The sequence below is a fragment of the Trachemys scripta genome, chromosome 4 (genome assembly GCF_013100865.1).
Source record: "Trachemys scripta elegans isolate TJP31775 chromosome 4, CAS_Tse_1.0, whole genome shotgun sequence".
Classification (NCBI taxonomy): domain Eukaryota; kingdom Metazoa; phylum Chordata; order Testudines; family Emydidae; genus Trachemys; species Trachemys scripta.
This window is the reverse complement of record NC_048301.1, coordinates 59,411,738-59,434,368: the sequence shown is the minus strand read 5'-3', so window position 1 is coordinate 59,434,368 and position 22,631 is coordinate 59,411,738. Positions and strand designations below refer to the sequence as shown.

General features: G+C 43.6%; 1 protein-coding gene across 3 annotated transcripts in view; it reads right to left on the bottom strand.

The window, feature by feature from the left end:
* Positions 1-9,453: 9,453 nt before the first annotated feature.
* BAHD1 (bromo adjacent homology domain containing 1) overlaps positions 9,454-22,631 on the bottom strand; it is a 68,862-nt gene continuing 55,684 nt past the window's right edge. For all 3 annotated transcript variants that reach the window (XM_034769037.1, XM_034769036.1, XM_034769038.1), the window contains exons 4-7: positions 21,048-21,207; positions 19,948-20,024; positions 16,536-16,627; positions 9,454-12,980 (exon numbers count right to left, since the gene is read on the bottom strand). In XM_034769037.1, the coding sequence (XP_034624928.1) occupies positions 12,791-12,980; positions 16,536-16,627; positions 19,948-20,024; positions 21,048-21,207 (519 nt within the window). In that variant the 3' untranslated portion in view covers positions 9,454-12,790. The remainder of the gene's footprint in view (positions 12,981-16,535; positions 16,628-19,947; positions 20,025-21,047; positions 21,208-22,631) is intronic.

Here is a 22,631-nt window from a genome sequence, read left to right as displayed (position 1 = left end):
TTGGTTTGCTAAAGCTTGAGAACTGCGGCTCTAACCTGTGCTCGTTTTGAGGGGTATATGCAGCTTGCTAGAGGTACAGTTAGATGGTGCTTAGTGGGGCTTGAATAGAGATGAATAGTTCCACTACATACAGTACACAGTAGTGTAATACACACAGTAGAAGGACTAAAAAGGATGTTTCTTTTTGCTAAATGTGGCCTGCAAAGGGAAAAATTGCAGGGTTGTGCCCTTTATTTCTCAGTCTGGATGCCAAAGACTTGAAAAATGTTTGGTTTTTCCCCCACTTTTCTTTTTAACATGAAAAAGTCATATCCTCTCTAGCCTGGAAGACTCCATGGTGATGGGAGAATCAGTGAAATGTTGACATTGTAAGAGTCAAAAAACCTGAAAATTAAGCGATTGAGAGGGGAGGGGATTTTTCGCCAGATAATTTAGAACTCTTTCGGGTTTTCTTTGTTTTTACTAAACACATTGAGCTTCAGTAACTAATGAACATTTTGGATAAAGTAGGTGTTTGTTAACTATCCTTATAGTTAGAAATTTTTCCCTAACGTCTAACCTAAATCTCTCCCTTGCAGCAGATTAAGCCCATTACCTCTTGTCCTACCTTCAGTGGAGAAGGAGAACAACTGATCACACTCTTCTTTATAACAGTCCTTAACATATTTAAAAACTTATCAGGTCCCTTTAGTCTTCTTTTCTCATGCCCAAGTTTTATAACCTTTCCTCACAGGTCAGGTTTTCTAAACCATGTAACATTTTTGTTGCTCTCCTTTCGATTCTCCAATTTGTCCACAACTCTCAAAGTGTGGCACCCAGAGCTGGACACAGTACTCCAGCAGACGCCTTATCAGTGCCAAGTAGAACGGAACAACTAGCTCCCCTGTCCTGCATCTGACACTCCTGTTATAATACACCCCACATATTAGCTTTTTTTGCAACTGCATCACATTGTTGACTCATTCATTTGTGATCCTCTATAACTCCCAGATCCTTTTCAGCAGTACTACCAACTTCAACAGTTATTCCCCATTTTGTAGCTGTGTTTGATTTTTCTTTCCTAAATATAGTACTTTGTACTTATCTTTACTGAATTTCATCTTGTTGAAATTTGTTGATTTCAGACCAATTCTCCAATTTGTCAAGGTTGTTTTGAATTCTAATCCTGCCCTCCAAAGTGCTTGCAACCCCTCCCAGCTTGGTGTCATCTGCAAATTTTATAAGTATACTCTCCACTTCATAATCCAAATCATTAATGAAAACATTGAATAGTGCCAGACCCCACTATATATGTCCTCAAGTTTGACTGTGAACCATTGATAGTGACTCAGTATGTCAAGTATCAGAGGGGTAGCCGTGTTAGTCTGAATCTGTAAAAAGCAACAGAGGGTCCTGTGGCACCTTTAAGACTAACAGAAGTATTGTGAGCATAAGCTTTCGTGGGTAAGAACCTCACTTCTTCAGATGCAAGACTCACTTGACAAGTGCTGGGTTTGTGAATAAGACTCACAGGACCCTCTGTTGCTTGACTCAGTCTGTTTTTTCAACCAGATACGCAACCATTTTATAGTAGTTTCATGCAGACCACATTTCCCTAGTTTGCTTATGAGTATGTCACATGGGACTGTGTCAAAAATCTTACAAAATCAAGATATACCATGTCTACTGCTTCCCCCTTATCCACCAGCCAGTAACCCTGTCAAAGAAAGAAATTAGATTGTCTGGCATGATTTGTTCTTGACAAATCCATGCTGGCTATTCCATATAAACTTATTATCCTGTAGGTGCTTACAAATGAATTAATAATTTGTTCCAGTATCTTTCCAGGTATTGAAGTAGGCTGACGGGTACCTAATTCCCACGGTTCTCTTTGTTCCCTTAATGTGTTAGAGCTCATGATAAACATCCTGAGACTTGTAAGAAATCCTCCTGTAAAATCAGAAAAGAGAAAACTTGACATTCCTGATACACCTCTACCTCGATATAATGCTGTCCTCAGGAGCCAAAAAATCTTACCGTGTTATAGGTGAAACCACGTTATATTGAACTTGCTTTGATCTGCCAGAGTGTGCAGTCCCCTCTCCCCCCCCCCCCCCCCGGGGCACTGCTTTACCGCGTTATATCAGAATTCGTGTTATATCGGGGTCACGTTATATTGGGGTAAAGGTGTATTTCTTGGGGTTAAAAGAAAAACAGATCTTATTTTTTTAAACACGGAAAAGAAAAAATCGTTCAGACATTCTTTCTCCATCATAAACAAACAAACAGGCAAAAGCCCATTTGTAATAAATTCTTTGCAGGTCACTTTTAAAGTTTTGCTATTCAAGCCATGGTGGGATGTGCTTTCTATCTTAGTGGGATGTCAGTTCTTGAGTGTGCTCATCCATTAGTTCTGAAGAAGCTCTGTTGACAGTGCTGCTGTTACCTCAGAAAAGAACAAAGGAGGCATGATAGTAAACGCAATTGTGCTTCTCTTGAAGACAAGTGCTGGGTTTGTGAATAAGACTTTCAAGTTTCTAAAAAAATATTGATCTGGGAAAATGGTGTTGGCTGAAAGGGAGAGAGAAAAAGGCTACATACCAATGGCAGCCACTGGAGGAGCACATCTACCTCTATTCAAGCCATGATTTCTCTTTCTTGTCTGTCCCAGACTAGTTAATATGGGCCTATGCTAATGCTCCCACTTTTTCCTGGAAGATTCTCCCTCCCTCCAAGCCTGATCCTGCCATCTTTAATCAGTCAAAACACTCAGCTACACATGCTGTTTTGTCTGTGGCTCATTTTTCAGTAGTCACTTGAATGGGACAAAGCTGTGGGAAACTTGTTAAGAGGATTCTGTCACTTTAATCTGACAGTCAGAACTGCTCCTGTCACTTTGCTGTGACACAATTACTGTCAGTTACAAGTACACATGTTGTCGTGGCAGTTAAATGTAACCAACAGCTTATGGCTTTTGCTCTCTGACTTCATAACGCGATGGCATCCAGGAACTGTCTACTGTCGAGATGAGGTGGTGGTCCCTTCTGGCCTTACCCCCTGTGAAATAAGTACCACAAGTCACAGAGTTTATGTCTACGGAGGAAAAGCTGTGTGCGGGCTTGCCTGTCTGAGCTAGCTTGGGTCACCAAGCACTGTAGACAGTGCAGTGTGGGCTTCAGCACAGATCGTACAAGCCTGGCCCAAACCCAGGCTCTGTACTTGGCTTGCTGGCCTGCGCTGCGTTACCTTCCTTGCTACCATTGCGCATGCTAACTGGAATAAAGCTAGCTCGGATAGGCTAGCTGATGTACAGCTTTTGTTCTGTAGAAATACCCATTCCAGCTTCTGGCAGTCGGAGGCTTAAGGACACTCAGAGCATGCAGCCCCAAACATTGCTGCCCCAGGCAAAAAAGCCTCCCGCCGCCCCCCCTGTCCCCTCCCCAGCGCGGCAGGGGAGGGCACCGAGCCCGGCCGCAGGCCGCTCTCCCTGACCGGCCAGAGTGCCGGGGGGAGGGTGGCGAGCCTGCAGCGGCTCCGCTGGCGGCCGGAGCCCCAGGAGGAGGGCGGAGAGCCCGCCGCGGCTCCGCTCTTCCCGGCGGCCAGAGCACCGGGGGGAGGGCAGCGAGCTGGCCGGGGTTCCGCTCTCCCCGGCGGCCAGAGTGCCGGGAGGAGGGCGGAGAGCCTGCCGCGGCTCCGCTCTCCCCGGCGGCCAGAGCACCAGGGGGAGGGCGGAGTGCCGGCCGGTGCTCCGCTCTCCCCGGCGGCCAGAGTGCCGGGGGGAGGCCGGAGAGCCCAGCCGGGGCTCCGCTCTCCCCAGCAGCCGGAGCACCGCACCTCCCCCCTCCAGGTGCCGCCCCAAGCACAAGCTTGGTGGGTGCCTGGAGCCGGCCCTGGCCCCAAAGACCTCTGTAGCGAGTTGAACCCCTCTGGTGAGTCAGGCCATAAATTCCATACCAATATCAGGTCCACAGAAAGAGTTCATTTAATATAAATATGAAAGCAATTGAGACTAGGTCCAGTATTCCTCATGTTGCTTACTTTGATACAAAATCCAATTCTTTTTTACATTGTCCCCATGTTTTCGATGTGCCATGGCTTTGTGTTGGCAATGCCTAGGGACGCTAACAAAGGGAAGCTGGGGGATTTGGCCTTTGATTAAGGCCTTGGTGGGGCTTTTAGCACTTGGGAAGGCATGGAAGGTGGTTGGGATTGTGGGATAGAAACATTACCCGGCTGTTTCAGCTAAAACGATGCACAGTTAAATTGTTAATGCTGACAATCTTGTCCTTGTTGGTTTTCAGTATTAACAAGTGCTAGTCACACACTTTTCTTAGAGCTATTGCTTCAGGCTGTCTCCAGACCCAGGGAGATAAACAAGCAAGGTATTGAGTTAAAGTAGATTCACTTTTGCAACGATCTCTTTGCAACCAAAAGGATTAAAATAAATAAAAAAATGTAATAGCAATGATTCTGGAACAAAAGCCTGCAGTCATGGAAGCAGGAATACACAGGGCTCTGCCTCCTGAACTTACTGTTCTGTGCAGTTCAATTTAAATGCTACATGCAGAAGTTCCTTACTTCCTTTGGGAGACTATTCACAGCTTAATCAATTTCATTGTCAAGAAGTCTTTTTCTCCTGATCTCACCCTACATTCTCTCTCATTTCTATCCATTTTTCGGGTTTACAGGTAAAACTTGCACAGAGTTTTCTGTAAGGAACAGCACTGGTAACAAGGATTCTTGGTAAAGAAATTGAGGGCACTGTATCCTCTGGCAAAAAGCATAATCCTACAAAGAAGCAGGTCCTGGAGCTTTTAATGAAACATACCAGAAGGGTGGCAGGGGCAGTATAGAATCATAGAATCGTAGGACTGAACAGGATCTCGAGAGGTCATCTAGGCCAGTCCCCTGCACGCAGGGTAGGACTAAGTCCCTGGCAGGTGTTTGTCTAACCTGCTCTTAAAAATCTCCAGTGATGGAGATCCCACAACCTCCCTAGGCAATTTATTCCAGTGCTTAACCATCCTGACAGGCAGGAAGTTTTTCTTAATGTCCAACGTAAGCTGCCCTTGCTGCAATTTAAGCCCATTGCTTCTTGTCCTATCCTCAGAGGTTAAAGAGAACAATTTTTTTCCCTCCTCTTTGTAACAATCTTTTATGTACTTGAAAACTGTTATCATGTCCCCCCTCAGTCTTCTCTTCTGCAGGCTAAACAAACCCAGTTTTTTCAATCTTCCCTCATAGGTAATGTTTTCTAGACCTTTAATCATTTTTGTTGCTCTTCTCTGGACTCTCTCAAATTTGTCCACATCTTTCCTGAAATGTGGCACCCAGAACTGGACACAATACTCCAGTTGAGGCCTAATCAGAGTGGAGTAGAGTGTTAGAATTACATCTCGTGTCTTGCTCTCAACAATCCTGCTAATACATCCCGTAATGATTTTTTTTTTTTTTTTTTTGTGCAACGTACACTGTTCACTCATATTTAGCTTGTGGTCTACTGTGACCCCCAGATCCCTTTCCACAGGACTCCTTCCTAGGCAGTCATTTCCCATTTTGTAGGAGAACATTTCCTTTAAAAGTAGCTCAGGAGCTGCAGCTGCATCTTTCTAAAAAGCCAGGGAGGGCCTATCCACACTGCACCAGAGCATGTCTGAACCTGGTTACACAAACATGGGGCTAGCTGTCCACACAGCATTATTCCAGCAAGCAAAACTGTCTCAGCACTGCATGTCCTCACTTACCATGCTTCAAAACAGTCTTTGCACCAGTGCATTGTGGGAGAGTTTGCGCATACTTGCAAGCTCAGGTTACTGTGATAATGTTTACTGAATTTATTTGGATTCCATCAATATCAGGAAGTGTTCCATAATTTGGAATTGTCTCTATAGATTATCTCCTACAACTCCATAACATTACCTTCACCCAACAACCTAAATAAAACTTATAATTGAATTGTATCCGTAGGTGAAGAAAAAACAAACAAAACCAGTATTCTTTACAACAGCACACAAAGAGACAGCCCAGAACAGGGATCCATAACACCCAAAATGCAACTCTAAAAATCCACAAGTCATTGTTCAGTCCACAGAGATCTGTGCTGAGCTTTCACAGACCTGCAAGTTGTTTTCTGTATCCTCACTATCTGTCTACATAGCACCCCAAAGACCTGAAATTGGCAAGGACAGTTAATATGTGAGGAGTGGGTAGTAGTGAGTGTATGGGCTACAGAATAGCCTCCCGTGGCACTGATGGGTTAAAGATAGGATGCATCACTGGAGCTCTGGGAGTGAAAGATGAGAGGACTGCCCTCACCAGAAGCCGGTTACACCACCCGCTGTATTTATGACATGCGGGGCTGGGGTCTGAGACATTTTGCACATACTGTAAGTGGTTACTATGTGCTACCCCACCATCTCTCCCACAAACCACACCAATTCACCCCCTTCTGTATACTTAGGAGCCAATTCAGTGTCAGTAACAGACTGATTTCCCCCCCCCCCCCCCGCCTTCATCTCCCTCCCAGGACTCATTCTCTCCCCTCACTTGTGTATAGGGTCCCTCTCCCATTAATGAAAAACAGTCCATCACTTCTATAAATTGCCCTTTCCATTTCCAAAGGCCTATGGAGAGGAAATCACCACATAATCCAAACTGCTCTGTGTCTGCCCATATTGAGGGGCTTGGCCGAGCCTCATGGAGCAGCACTCAAGGCACTGCTGAGTTGGGGAGATCTTCCTGGTTCTTTTCATCAGACCTCAGGGTAAGCAGCTCAAGGCACTGACCCCCATCCCAATGATCTCCAATCCCTGCTGCGCTGGCCTTGCCATCCAGCAGCAGTGTTTCTCCAGGGAGCTATGCTTGGTGGGTGTGTTACAGCTATAGGCATTATGGGCCAAGCCTGTAGTCCTCAGTCCTTTTCAAAACAAAACTCTTGTGGGGGCGGAGGGGGGGATTTTTTTTTTTTTTTTTAAACTTGAGTAAGGACTCCAGGATTTGGCTCCTTTTCAAGTAATGATGATGATAGCTAGATCAGTTCTTACCCTCATTATCACGCATAACTCTGGCTATGCGTCCCAGTCATGAGTCTGCCACCAGATGGCAGACCTACCTAATAGTCAAGCACCCATCAAAAGTCCTATTTCCCCTCTCTTCCCCAAAATCCAAACCATATCAAGATATACAAAACTACGCTCGCCTCTGCCCTTTGGGGCCCTCTCCATTTGAGGCATTTTTCTTCGTTTCGAGCGTAAACCCATTTTTATGATTGCTGTAGAGACCTCCTGGACAGAGACATTTGCAGATGACAGCATCACACTCCGCCGCAGATGTATTTTTACACATGGAGGTGGCCACTGAGGGAAAGGCCATAGGTTCACTCACCAGTTTCCCGGTGCAGATGGCTCCCCAGCTAGAATGCATCCTTGCCTGAGCTTGGTTCTATTGTCTGCAGGAGCAAGAAATGAAGGCACTCCAGAGAGCGCGCACATGAGAGAGAGAGAATGAACGAACACACAAGCTACTATTCCACTGTAAAAGAACACAGCAAGGTGTGGCCAATATGGCTTCATCAAGGACTAATAGAGTTCTGAGGTATAATAGCAGCCTTCCTTGGAAGTGAGACAGAAGCAAAAGAGAATATAATCAGTTAATACTGCAGAGAAAAGAGAAAGGCAGCAAAAATGCAGGATTAGAGCAGCTAAAGAGGGTAAATGTGTGTGTGGGGGGGAAGGAGGGGTCAGAAAGGGTATTACTAACATGGGGAAAGTCAGAAAGAAATTAGGCCCATTACTAGTTGATGAGCGAGGATACTATCAATAAATGCTCTTTGGTGGTTGTGATGCCTAATACTTCTCCAAATCTGTGCGTGAGATAGGATGACCAGATGTCCCGATTTTATAGGGACAGTCCCGATTTTTGGTTCTTTTTCTTATATAGGCTCCTATTACCCCCCACCCCCGTCCTGATTTTTCACATTTCCTGTCTGGTAACCCTAGCGTGAGAAGGAAAATAAAAGGAGAGACATCTGAACAATTCAGAAGTAGTGAAGAGCTTGTGAACGCGGCTCTTGATAAACAGTTAGTATGACACACTTGGGAAATGGACCACGCACAAACTGGCAAGTCCGGAGATGTCCAGCACTGTAGCATTTTCTAAATACAGAAATCAAAATATGTATAGAGCTTTGTGGCTCGGGATGTTCACTAGTTAACTTCCTGCATGCATCTCCCCCCTCCTTGTGCCTTCACTGACTGCTGGTGGCTTTGCCAACAGATAGCGGTGGCCTAGTCACCAGACGGTACACACCCACATAATCTGCAATGCCAAGTTTTCCCACCCGGCTAGCGGCCTTATAGACCCATTTCTGCAGCCAGCTCAATCTCCAAGCTTTCTCCAACCTGCTGCAGTGGACGAAGCTCTTCTCCGGTGTTTCCAAATCTCACAGCGAACCTGCCAACAGCCTCAAAGAAAACACAATATTTAATTTGCGTAAAATAAACCAGCCCAATTTAGATACATTTAGATTTGCACACAGAGCAATAGACAAAGAAAGTGAGTCCAGTGGATGGCACACCAGCCTAGGAGTCAGAGGACCTGGCTTCTATTCCCAGCCCTGCCACTGACCTGCGGGGTGAGCGTAGGCAAGTCATTTCACCCCTCTCTGCCTCTGTTCCCTCTCCACCCTTTCTTTGTCCTATTTCAACTGTAAACTCTTCGGGACAGGGACAGACTTTCACTATGTGCATGTACAGCACAACAGGGTCTCTCTGTCACAGTTGGGGTCTCTAGGTACTACTGTAATACAAATTACAGACATCCACTGATCTCCTGGTGATGTTGAAGGGACTCTCCCCTCCCTCCCTCACCCCCCAAGGTGATAATCCGTCATCCCTCAGAATGCTTTGCTGAATGCGTCTGTTCCAATGGGCGTTTCCGTCTGGTGTTCTGAAGGCACAGGACTTGGAGGCTGAGGGGTTTTTGGCTTTTACCACTAAGAAGTCAACTTCTTTTTTTATTTTTAATTCATTTGAGAGGAAGACATCCTCTCTCAGATACTCCTGGGATGGAAGCCACAGAAAACCAGATTAAAAAAACAATGCCCCCATCTGGTGCTCACTCAGCATCTTCCTCCTTGGGTGGCTCTCTCGACACACACAAAGATACCTAATTACTTTCCCTATCCCTTTGTCGGCTCATTCTACAACCCTACAGATATCCACATCTCCATAAGTACTTCCCCCCCTCGCTCCCAACTGCAAGTTTCCCCATCAATCACACATACCAAGGTCGCACATTAACATTTGCTCCTAACAGACTCAATCTTGCTCGCTTCTGGTTCCTGGATTACTGGCCTCTACTCAGTTCTCCTCTTAAATTGTTCAAAGAGCCCCCCTGCCTGAAAACTGGCCAGAGCTGTAAGCCATATGGAATTCTGAGTGACAGCGAAAAATAAAAACTGCTCAAGACTTGACATTTGTTTTCTAAATCAATACAATTTTTCAAATTTATTTTTTAAGAATTACTTCTAATATATCTTTTTCACAGAAGGAGGGTATAGGGAATGTTCTCATTCCATCTGTAAACACTGAAATACAGATCTGGGAAACCAGGGAAGAGACACAAAAAAGTGCATTTTACAAAATTCTCAACTAAAATATATTTTACATGTATTACATTTCAATTTAAATTCTACTGACTGCATTTTCAGTTTCAAAAAATATTTCCATATCTAATAGATTAAAAAAGCATGAAATATTCTCATTATGGATAAGACATTTTGATTCATTTACATGCTGTTTGCACAACAGCATAAGCAACCATGTGAGTCTTGAACAATGTTCTTGGCCTGAAGCAGATTCTGACATAACATCAGAAGAGACAGGATTTCTCCTCTCCAGATGGGGGTGACAGCACATCCCAGAACATGGGTAAATACAATTTTTCCTCCCCCTTTGGGCAAGCTGGATTTCTTTTCCCCCACCTGGAAAGGAGATAGGACAGGTGGAGGGGGAACCAGGAGAAGTAAGATTTTCAGCAAGTGACTGTGGTTTCTGAGGCTGGATAGTAAACGCTTTACTGACTTTGCAGTAGTGTGCAGATTTGAATTAGCAGGAAAGCTTGAGAAACCCTGTCACGACACCAGTAAATAAAGCTACTCCTTTTGCAGAAGAGGATCCCCAGGCATCCTAGCATGGACTGTCCCTGACCCCATTGATCCTACTCAGGATGGCTGTCCAAGGAGTCCCAAATCTGACTCAGAACATATCAGCTTGTCCATATAAGGGTTCCTAAGACTTTCCCATATCATCAATCTGGGCTGTTTCCCCTGTATTAGTCCCACTGCTCCATTTTCCTTGTGCGCCCCTCTCCACCCTGTAGCCACAACTAACTACCTCTCACCATGGGACCAGAAGGGCAGGCAGCAGCTACAGAAACTACAATATTGCTCCACAACCACACCACTGTTTACTACGAGGGAGCAGGAACTACACCATCCTCCCATCTAGAACCAATGAGCATCCATCCCCTCTCACTTGGCCAATTGAGAGCCCTGAGGTTACCCCGACCCTGCTCTGATGCTGTAGTGAAATGCGCTCTGTAGTGCCAATGGCCTGACCTCCTTATTCCAAGTAATTGTTAAGGAAAACACAGACAATTACTTGACACCAACAGTGCCTTGAGGTATAAGTGGGATTAGATGCTTAAATTATGGATTTGTGCTCAGGTGCCTAGGGTTAAACCTCTTGAAAATGAAGGCTTGGGAGTTTTCCCCTGGGGCGCACTGGCAGGGACTTTGGAATTTTCCATCGTCCTCTGGAATACTGAGCAGGAATTGTCCATTGAGATCAAGTGAACATATGCCACACTTCCAGGGTTGGCCCTCATGGACCTCAGACCTTCCCATCTTCTTTCAAGGTTCTCTTGTCCTTCCATAAACATTCCCCTCTTTGGTATGTAGAGCAAATCTATGGATAACGCCTGTGTTAACAGAAACACAGGCTGCACAATTTTCATGTAACGGAATTTAATGTGGTCGGGATATTTTCTCCAGGCCAGGAAGGCGTAGCCTCAGTGATCAGAGCAAGAGGAAAATCCGCTTGATTCCAGCTCCGTCAGTGTCCGTGGTGAGTAAAGGTAGTGCTACTTCCACTTAAAGGACAACAACATTAAAGCAGTATGAACACTTCTATTGTTTAACACTAGTTCAGGCACCCCCAAAACTGAAAATGCAGGTCCCTAGTTTAAATGAGTGACTCCAGCAGTCAGCAGGTACATGGACCGATACAGTGTTGATTCTCATTCTTTAAATTAGTGCAATCTACAAATGGATTCCCAGCTTTGTGTGACTGATTCAATGGACTCTGTTATGCTGTCCTTTGGTTTTCTTTAGAATTAACTTCAATAGTTTGTGTTAAGATAAACTAAAGTATCTCTAGGATCTATACACATAAGGCAAGAGGCAAAAGTATCCGTAGGAATCAGGTAGCATTTTTCAACAACGCACACCTCTCATTGGTCAGTTCCTTTCAGAAGCCACAAAGCCACCCTGGTGAGCATGTTCAGATGTCAGTATAAGTGGTAGGGGAGGAGGATGGAAGGCAGTGCCAAGAGAGAGCACTGCTAATTTTCTCAGCAGTACGACCATGCCCAAGACCAAAACAATCGTGTCAGGTGTCATTTTTAGGATGAAATAGCCAAAGGAAATATTTTTCATTTCTTCCCCTGCCTCTAGCTTACCCACCTATGGTGGAATGTGCACATCTAGATTCTACAGGGACTAAACTACAGCAAAGAAAACTGAACTTGGAAGGGAGAGAATAAACCATTTACACTGCTAAGGAAGGCCTCTGATGTCAAGGAGGGCAAGGAGATGAGTATCCTAAAGAGAAGAAAAGCATGGCTTTCACCTACAGAGCAAACCTCGTGTGTTCCATATCTTACAACAGTACGTGTCTGCTAGAGGTGTGCCTTGTTGGCCAAAGACCTCTGACAGACATGCAGCTTTCCATAAAGGCGTGAGGTAAGGCCTACTATCCCTCGCCCCGTTTTCTGCCTTGCACTGAAACAGAGTTCACGGCCTGCCTAAAGGCCCCAATCTGGGTTGTAAAGCATAGACTGCAGAAAAATTGTACAGGGAAAAGGAGTCCCTCTCCCTTTGCAAAGCAAAAACTATTCAGTACGGCAGACGGCCGCTCTGCACTTGGCACAACTTCAAGAGGCATTATTGGATTTTGAAGTAGCAGTGACATCAAGAATCCCCACACCCTGCCTTTTCTGCTGGGCAAGCATGACTCTCCTGCACCATGCAAATGAACTGGGCTTTGCCCTCTCTCTTCACATCAGGACATGAAAACCATGGACCTGTCACAGCTTGACTCATACCTGTACCACAGCATCCCTCCTGCATATTCTGACCACCCCCACCAATGATGGCTTTGGATTTAGTATACTGGCTTTTCTCCCCTGCAAAACCCCTCTCAATATATGCATCTCTATATACATATATAGATATAGATTTACATACGCAAGTACCTATATCTATATACATATATTTATTTATAGGTATATATTTTAATTTATGCTCTTTAATGAAGTGCTGTGCTTTGAACTGCTGGCCTTCCTTGACAGGGATCTGTTCCTGAATGCGGAAATCTTTTCAGTCTTTGAGGACAGAGTTCTTGGACGTTCCTTCTGGCCTGCAAGCAGTACTAGAAAAGTTGCTGAGCATGCATGGATGTCCCAGATGGTCAACCTGCCAGTGGCTCTCTGGTGCCACTTGTCATCACCATAGCTGGACTGAAGAGTTTTGCTACTGCGGATTCTTCAAGATGCGTCCATGTCGAAAATCATAGACATGGCGGCAGAGAAAAACCAGATCAGGATCAGTGTCCTCTGGCACCTTGCGATGTGGAGGTGTGGAATACTCTTCTGACGGAGGAACCATCATTGTTTTCCTGCCTGGGATCCCCTCGACACGACGCTTTGCCAAGGCACAGAATCTGCAATGTAATTAAATACAAAAAGTCACAGGGAATCTTCATTTAGTGCCTTCACTGCTCAAGCTTTCACTATTCCTGCTAAGGCCTCCTGCTGGAAGAGACTATAATCTCTTTCTGCTCCTTAGGGTTACACCCATTATAGTATATTCCTGCCAGGCTACTCCAGGAGTGGGGAGGATAAAGTTATGGATTCTGGAACAGAACTATCCTTTCACCAAAAAGAGATTTAGAGGTTGGTTTACAAGTTATAACTACTCTGATCTTTACCAAGTAGCACACTAGTTTAGTTTCCTGGCTGGTAGATTCTGTACAGTTTTACAGTATGGAGGATTACAACAGTTAATCTGCATTGTTTAACCACCTTTGCCTTATTTCTGTTGATTAGCACTGGAAAAAGATTATTGCTCAAATAAAGGTGATTAAGCAAGAACATAAACCAGGTCACAGAACACTCCGTTCTTTGAGTCAACAAGGCCTTTTACTGGTGCTGCAGGATGACAAAAAGACTTAAATTAATGCATGGTAGAGTTGGATATTCTGCAACAATAACTGCCATTTGTGAGCCTGGTCCAGGAGGAGGAATATGCCCTAGTGGATTATGGTACTTTAAAACAATGACCGGACATTTGCAGAAATAATGCGTGCGTATAAGACGATTCGCCAGCCAGTCAACCTGATAATTATACCACAGTGTTTTAATTTATAAGCACTCATGGCAGAAGACTACTGGGCACCTTAAAAATATAAACATTTTAGTATGAATGGAGAGAATGTGCACAAACAGAGCTGAGACCAGGAGCAGAACAAAGCATGCCATCCAAACACCAAGTAAAATAAAAAACCTTGAGCCTTGCCCAGTGGGACGAAACAGACATGCAGTGGGGAGTGTTGGGAGGGACAGCATTCCTGGCCCTGCAGAGAAGGTCCTGCCTTCTGTCCTTTCTACAGTTTATTTATAGCAAAGCAGCTGTAAGAACCTCACTGAGCTCAGCTGTAGCAGCAGGACATAAGCAGAAAATACCTGATGTAGAAGAGCCCTCTTACATAAGGTTATATGACTATAGCCATAAAATAGTGATACATTAGCTGCCTGTTCAGCAAGTGAGCAACCTATGGAATGTGGGTGTAAAACTTGTGGGCGAAGGCTCCTGCACAGTAGCCAAGCTTGTTCTGCAATAGCTGCAGAGCTGGAGTGGTTTAAGGGCACAAGCATGCACATAACAGTAATCCAGCCTAAAGATCAAAGGCTGGAATCTCCATGCTAAGGTCGGCATCAGGAAGAAAGCGCCTACATTTGAAATATTTTGAAGCTTAAAAGCAAACAAACAACTGTTGACCACTGATGAAACATAGGCTTTGGTGATCAGATTGTGACTGAACACAATTCTCACGGTGAGAACTCTTATCATTGTGCTTGGTACATACCCCAGACACAGAACTGCCAATGAAACAGCAAAATCCTCCATCCACTGGTAAGATCGCCTTCCTATCTAGCTTGAGTTCAAACACGTTCTTTGAAACGACTGTGGTAGCACTGGGATGGAAGCACCATGAACAAGGCTTACGTAATGTGGGGCATCTGCTTACTAACCTAGCTGGTTGAACTCTCACCTGAATAGAGGCACTTAAGAATGGGGGAGGATATCTGCAAGATCTCAATGAAATGGATACCACTGATCAGGCTACCTTATCAGTTCTTCAAGTGGTTTCAAACACACATTGTGCAACAGTGGTTATCTGAACAAGCATCTGTATAGGAGGTTCTTCTGAGCCAGTGAATTCAGTTTTGCTGACCAGTTTGTGAAAACACCTTCCCACTGCCTGTGCTGATGTCTTTAGACTCCCTGAGCATTCAAACCAGTTTAGCACAGGTCAGCACTTGTATAGTGTGCAGAGAGGCACATTTCTAAGGAACACCGCCAACAGGTCCAATTAGTACAAAATTTGTAAAGGCTCCACACGGTGCAATAAAAATATATCAACATTTGGCCAGTGAGTCAGGAATAGCCCCTGTGGGTTCTGAGATGGGTAACCTCTCCGCATACAATAATTTATGAGGAAAGGCTATATTCCAATCACAGCAGCTTCATGTCAGAGCTGATGCAACTTCATAGGTTCAAAGTAATTAGAGTAGGAACAAACCTATCCTATTTTTCTCTGGTAGTTTTTCTCTGAACATACCAAGCACATTTGTGAGAACATCCTGGTTTCTTTTTTTTTTGCAGCGCCTCACTGTGTCAACAAGCTTTTCTTTACTACATTTTCATTCTATGGCTCATTTTAGCAAGTGCTTCTGAAAGTGTAGATATGCCAAAAGGAAAATGACAGAAAGGGGTCTTTCCAAATTATTTTAATTCCCCAATTACTCAAAGTGGATTTATTCCATTTTTATTGAAGTTCCATAAAGGCAAATTCTGAGTAATTCAGAGCTGCTCTAGTTGCTTTAATATAACATCCACCTGCCTGTCAAGCCATGCCACAGGGAAATGGGACTCCTGTCCAGAAGTTTCAAACCAGTGCAGAAGCTCAATGCTATATTATTCCCAGTCACTCACGTCTGCTTTTTTGGGGAGTGAGTTATTAAAAAAGCAGCAGGTAGTTAAGAACCAGGATGTACATGGTGCTCAAAAGAACTTTTGTAAAAATCAGTATAAGTTCGTTTAATTAAAAATAACTATTTTAGGAAATGACCTTCATTTTTAGAAACCCAGTGAAGCATTGGAACACGGCATAAGGACCAGTGTGAAACTGGCTAAGATCGTTTTACTGCCCAAGATGAGCAAAGCATACAATGCAACCAATAGCACAGCGTAAAAGCACATCAAATAGGACAAATTTTTAAAGGGTTATTTTCCATTTTAATAACCTACGGTCTGGACTTTAAATCTAATTTCTATTTTGCCATTGTTACTTTTATGTTAGAAAATACGGTTACTGTTAGAAAATACAGATACTCTGAAGTCCTTGGTCACTAAGACTGATTAAAAATAGCAAAAATTAAACTGTAAAGTCAGTTAAATATTTCTCTAGTCACTATATTGGGTGACCTAATTACCAAAACACCTGATACTATAGACATGCCTACAAAGAGTGATAAGGACAGCAAACACATTAGGCATATGCATTTTAGTTGAACTTGGAGCATACATGTGCACGTGGAGGAAATGTATAATGCTTGTAAGGGTTTGCTACATTTTTCTATTACAGTACACTCCAGTTTTGTAACTGAAATGTTATTGTGTTTTTACTGTGTCTACTGATGAGCATGTTCTGTAGAAGTAAGGTCATGCATGCGTAAACACTTATAAACTACTTAGAGTGTTTATAAAACACAAAGCAAAAAGATATCCAAAGGAGCTAGAGCATGACAAACACTCCTAGATTAGCAGAGCACTCTCATTCACTAAATGTACCGCAGTACAGTTTAACTAGAAGAGGTAGGCTGCAAAGCACATGCAGTTCTGCTGAATGAGATCAGGTAATAGAAATGTTGAAAAGAACTGGTGATACAGAGATAAGCTGCAAAAGCAACAGCAAGTTAAGAGCACCACCTACCTGCAGTACTCTGCAAAGGTCAGAACATAGCACTTTTCCTCAATGCAGGCAATACTGTTTTCATCCTGATGTCGGGATGCAAAGATCTCATTCTGCAAAAGGATATACAAAGGGGACAGTCACTCAACTGGATAGGAGCACTTAGAGAGGCAAGGCAGTCCTAGGTACTCTCTCCTTAAAGAAGAGAAAGGCTATGCACACATGCAACAACACGCTTCTTAAAGAGAAAGCACAACCCCCTACAAGTTAGACGTTGCAATTAACCCAATTTACAGTTATAATTTTATAGCCTAATTGTTTTAGTGACCAAAAGAACTTCACTGTTTAACATTTGACCAAAATGTTATAGCTTTCCCATCACATAAACTCACTGCCATTCTACTTTATATTATCAGGTCTCCACATGTATGGCTAATATCACTGGTCAGTAAGACAGCTGCCACCAGCAGGCAGCTCAGAGATACTGCTTATAACCAAATCTCTCATTTCAAATGCAATTGAGAGTCTGTGACTTATATTTCAGGTTTCAAAGTAGCAGCCGTGTTAGTCTGTATCTCCAAAAAGAACAGGAGTACTTGTGGCACCTTAGAGACTAACAAATTTATTTCAGCATAAGCTTTCAAGGGCTACAGCTCACTTCTTCAGATGCATAGAGTGAAACACACAGACAGAAGATATTTATACATACAGAGAACATGAAAAGGTGGAAGTACGCAAACCAATTGTAAGAGGCCAATCAATTGAGATGAGCTATGGACACATCTGACATCAGGAATCATAACATTCAAAAACCAGTGGGAGAACACTTCAACCTCTCTAATCACTCAGTGACAGACTTGTAGGTGTCAGTTTTGCAACAAAAAACCTTCAAAAACAGACTCCAAAGACAGACTGCTGAACTTGAATTAATATGCAAATTAGACACAATTAACTTAGGCCTAAACAGAGACTGGGAATGGTTGGGTCATTACACTAATTGAATTTTTTTCCCCCCATGTTAAGTTCTCCTCACACCTTCTATGGGTCATCTCGATTATCACTTCAAAGTTTTTTCTTCTGCTGCTACTGATCGCTCATCTCAATTGATTGGCCTCTTACAATTGGTATGCGTACTTCCACCTTTTCATGTACTCTGTATGTATAAATATCTTCTGTCTGTGTGTTCCACTCTATGCATCTGAAGAAGTGAGAAGAGTAGCCCATGAAAGCTTATGCTGAAATAAATTTGTTAGTCTCTAACAAGTACTCTTGTTCTTTTTGTGACTTATATTGTGATAAGTGCTTCTCACCAGCTGACCTTTCAGAATGCTGCATTGAGCAATGTGAATGCAGCTTTTTCAAAAAGTGCTCTTCCAATACCAGACTCAGCAAGAAGACAGCTTAGAGGGGAAAATGTCCTGTAATGTCTGTCAGGGGAAATATTACAAAAGGCCCAAGATGTAAAGAAATCCAAAGTAAAGACAGGATTTTTCACCCCATCCAATCCCAACGTCACACCTCTAGAACTGTATGTGGAAAGACTGGAGAAACTGCATGGCAAAGAATGAACCTTCTTACAATCCCTCACTTTGTTTAGCAACCTAGGCAGGAGCTCTCTTCCTCCCCCACTTCCAATACCCTGGGGGACAGGCTCAGTTTTCTCTTTCCTGCTCTGGAAATCTTTTCTGATTTATTTACACAAATAAATGATATGAATGGTACTTAGCCAACCTCTCCCACTAGCCTCTAAAGTACTGTAGTGATCAGTCTCAGAGTAAATAAATTATCCCCTTTTCTTCTCCAACTCTCCCCCATCAACTGAAAGAGCTATTCTAAGTGATGAAAAAATGGCAATAGCGTCTTCTCCCCAGTCTGAATCTCGAAAGGGTGCATCTGAAGCAGTTAGGGAGGGGTTAACAAGTGCTGCCACTGGGCATAGGCCAACCCAGCTGGAGCTAATTTAGTATCAGGTGTGGGAATCCAAAGTGAAGAGGATCTGGGTGCTGTTGTGTAAGTGCCAGCAATGTGCTTCAGCGTTCGTTTCGCCTGGAGCCCCAGGGAAGCAGGGTAGGCGGAGGACGGGCTTCACTACAGCCTCAGGAGCAGGGTCAGAGTCTGGGAACGTGATCAACAACTAGAAAAGCAACAAAAAACTAACCAACAAACAAACCCCAACCCGTAGAGGTGTGTGAATGTTTTGGTTTCCTCCTTAAATCAAGTTTACCTGAGTCATCCTTGGCAAGTCTATTCCACCTACTCAGCCCAGTGGCAGCTTCTCCTTTTAAAGCAGTTTTTGTATAGTAAGACAGGTGTGGGAGGAGGAAAGTGAGGTAGTTCCTCCCTAACCTGACTTCTTGCTCTCTATGCACTAAAATGCAGCTAGATACTCTCAGATTTCGTTTGTGGACTACAATGTCACAAGGTACCAAACTGGTTTCCAAAAGAAAATCTGGGGATCATACATGCGGCATGAACAACTACTGAATGGAATTTAAAAACAGCACATTGTGGACTTTTTGTTGGATGGAAAAATGGCAGTAACTCATTCCTCTCTTATCTCTCTGTTCTTTTGGTTTAAAGATGTACCTTTTCCCCTCCATACAAAACCAAGCAAAGCAACAGGCCTGGGTTTGAAGGCATACTGGGTCACAAGTTTTACTTTTAAAAGTGAACACTCTGTGCAGAAGGAGCACAGTATCCTTCTTAAATCTGTTTTTAACCCCCCTAATAAATCCACCCTTTTCTGCCCATTATACAAAAAGGGAACAGGAGCTGTTGGTCCCATATGACTAATTTCAGGCTAGAGGGATTGGACTGATCCCCTAAAAGAGGAGTTTTTAATAGAAAGTCACAAATTCAATTAATAGATTTAAGGAAAGAAGGGACTCATTCGGATCATCTAAGTCAGAGTCCCACATAACACAGGCCAGAGATTCTCACCCAATAATTCCTGCATCGAGCTCATAACTTCTGGCTGAACCAAAGCCCATCTTTTAGAAAGACATTCAGTCTTGATTTAATACAAAACACAGCATCTTCTGATTCCCAAAACAGTGCACCTTCCCCTAGCTAAAGTCAAATAGCCTCTTTTCTAAAGTGGCATAGGACTGTTTTCAGAACAGAGGAAATAGTAAATTTTAAAGCAAAGAAGATCCTGCGAAAGGAACAGATACTTCTGTTACCACCCATCCTTGCTACTCACAACATCAGATTGCTTGTGTCCTACATGAAACACACTGGTTTTACCCATTCAACACAAAAATATGGCAGCATCTGTGGAGCAGCCAGGAGACCGGTGTGACAAGGATCCCGCCTCCATGTGTTATGAAGGGCTAAGCACGAATGCTGAGCAGGGATGTTCATTCCCTGGTATAGAGGGGATCCTTGCCAAATATCCCCTAACCGTCCCAACTAGGTATTTGGGACTGCTCACCTGATGCATGCTGGGATTGCGACCTCCCTGAGTGTGCTCTGGTCTGTAATACCACAGGAGACTCATCATTAGCTCTCCTGGAAGGAGACAAGAGACATTTTAAAGTTAGTGATGAAAACATGCATTAAGGAGTATCACAAAATCCAGTTTCAGTTCTCCTGTTTCATCCATCAGCCCTTCTATTTCCATAGCTCTCACCTAACTGCAGCTATACTGTGATAAATATTTGATGCTGAGCTGAGTTTCCTTTTGTTATAGCAACTGACTAGGTAAAAGAAGTGGTGTCACTATTCCATTGTACCTGCCCCACCTAATAACTATTCACAGTCCCAGATGAAGAGGTCACTAGTCAACAAAGCCAAATGTTCAAATATGAAATAGCAGCTGAACTGGGATTTATCAAGTACACGGGTCCAAGGTCTGGTACTTGCAATATTTAGTTCTGGACAAATGCAACAACAAAACAAGCACTGCTAGCATGGTCGCAGCAGTGGCCTTACCATCTTAAGTTTTGCTATTTCACAAGCTGTCAGGGGTATGACGTGCTCTGTATGATTTGGCATACTGAGCTTCCAACTTGTACAAAGAATTAGGCTCTAGCCCTGGAGACCTGTCAGATATGGGATCTTACAATCAAAATCACACTATTCCAATTACTGTTCGGCTTGTCCCTATTACATGATTTTCAGTGCTAATATCAAGAACTTCTGCAGCTACAAATCAATGCTTCATCTCCCAGATTACAAACTGCCTAGGACATTTGCACAATTAGTGGTTCATGAGATACCTGCTCCTACAAAATCACATGGGAGAGATTGTTGCAAAGATCTTTAGTTGGTAGATCTGTGCAGATCCTTTAAGGACAACTACTGATTCTGAGTTAATGACTAAAAAGATGAAATTTCAGTTCTTGTATCGGGGTCACTATAAGGCTCTGATTAACTAGCTCCTCCCCTTTATCACCCAAACCTGTAGTGGTGAGTTATTCTGGCAAATTAGCGTCCGCTACTCAATTCTGCCATTAACCCATTTCCACTCAGTTCTTTGGAATTTGACCGACAGAGGGTGAACATAATGTACTCTGGCTTTCTGCCCAGTACCTGTTTTCGGGTCTTCCCACAGCGCCGATATCTTTGCCACATAAGGCATAGATTTCTTTCGCGGTCCTGATTTCAAAAGGACTGTATCTCGTACCCGGATAATTTCCCCATCTCTCTCCACAGCCTGGTAGCTCTTACGAACAGCTGGCTCTGGCTCATTCTACAGTGTTGGCAGGGGAAAGACAGGCAAAAAGTTAGGCTAGGAAATACTTTAGAACAACTAATAAAAGCTGCCTTTAATCTTCCTGGTCTTGATTAAAACAGTTCACTAAAAGCCCTGTCCGAAGTGGTGCACCTTGGCTGCAAGAGATCCCAGAGAGAAGTCACACAGCACAAACCCACTCATAGCATCTCTACATCCAGAGGGTAAATTTGAAAAGTGGATGTGAACTATTTGCTAATGAACCTAGAAATAAAAAGCCACAGAACATTCTCCTAGGTTCAGTAATCAAGTGTCTTCAGATCAGGTATGGCCACCAGTCTGATGTTCAGAAAGGCTATGGAGAAAACACACTGCTATTGCTTCTGTACAGTAGATTGCAGAATCTTCACCATGCCAGTTTAAGAATCAGTCCTAGTCTAAAAGGAAAAAGTAGTACTTCGAAACCATCTCCCCCGTTGTATTTTAAATGGATCAAAAGTGAGCATTCCTACACCTGTGCACACACAAACCTGCTTTCAGGTAAGTGTTCTTGTGACAACCCTTTTTTAATACTATCAACCTAGATATTGTAGATTTCCAGCTGCTTATGCTACTGGTGCCATTGGAGACTAAATTTGTTGTTTGTTTTGAAATGTAATAATTATGCTTCCTAAGAGACTATTAAAAACTATTTGTAAGAATGCAGCAACATGTAATATGTCCTCTTGAAAATACAGGCAAAGTGAAATCCACTTTACCAACTAAATGAAGTAGAGGGGTTGTGACAACACAAATTGGACTGGAGCAAAAACATTTGGGCTGAGTTACTTGATTCTTGGCTTCATTCTTCTGCCAGCACTACAGCAGCACATGCCCTTGTCTCCAGCATGACAAATGAGCAAAGAAAAAGCCTAAAAGGTGAAGGCTGCTTTTCTGCTCTGCTCCCACCTGACCTCTTGGGCATGAGGAACAAGAGTAACGGGCTCTGCCTCTATGGGTACATCTACAGTACAAAACCAAACCAAACCCAAAGCCGACATTCCCACTCAGGCTGGAGCTTCGGCTCTGAACTCAGCAAGGGGGTTGGTCCCAGAGCCCAAGCTCCAGCCCTAGTGGGAATGTCCACACAGCTATTTTTAGCTCTGCACTGCATGCCAGAGTGTGTAGACCTGGGCTCTGAGACTCTCTGCCACAGGGTTGTTTTTTTGCAATGTAGATATACCCTCTGAGTTAAGAGCCACCTGTTCTGCCCCAAGACATGGGATAGTTTCCTTCCGATTTTTTGCCAAATTTGTGTGTACAATTTGATATTATGGATAAAATGAAACCACAGAGCAGGGTAACCCCTGATGCAGCAGAGTTGCCTCACAGGGACAAATCTCTACTCCTACAGGCTCAGAATGCCAGAGATCTGTTGAAGGGGGAAGCCTAGTTGGGAAACC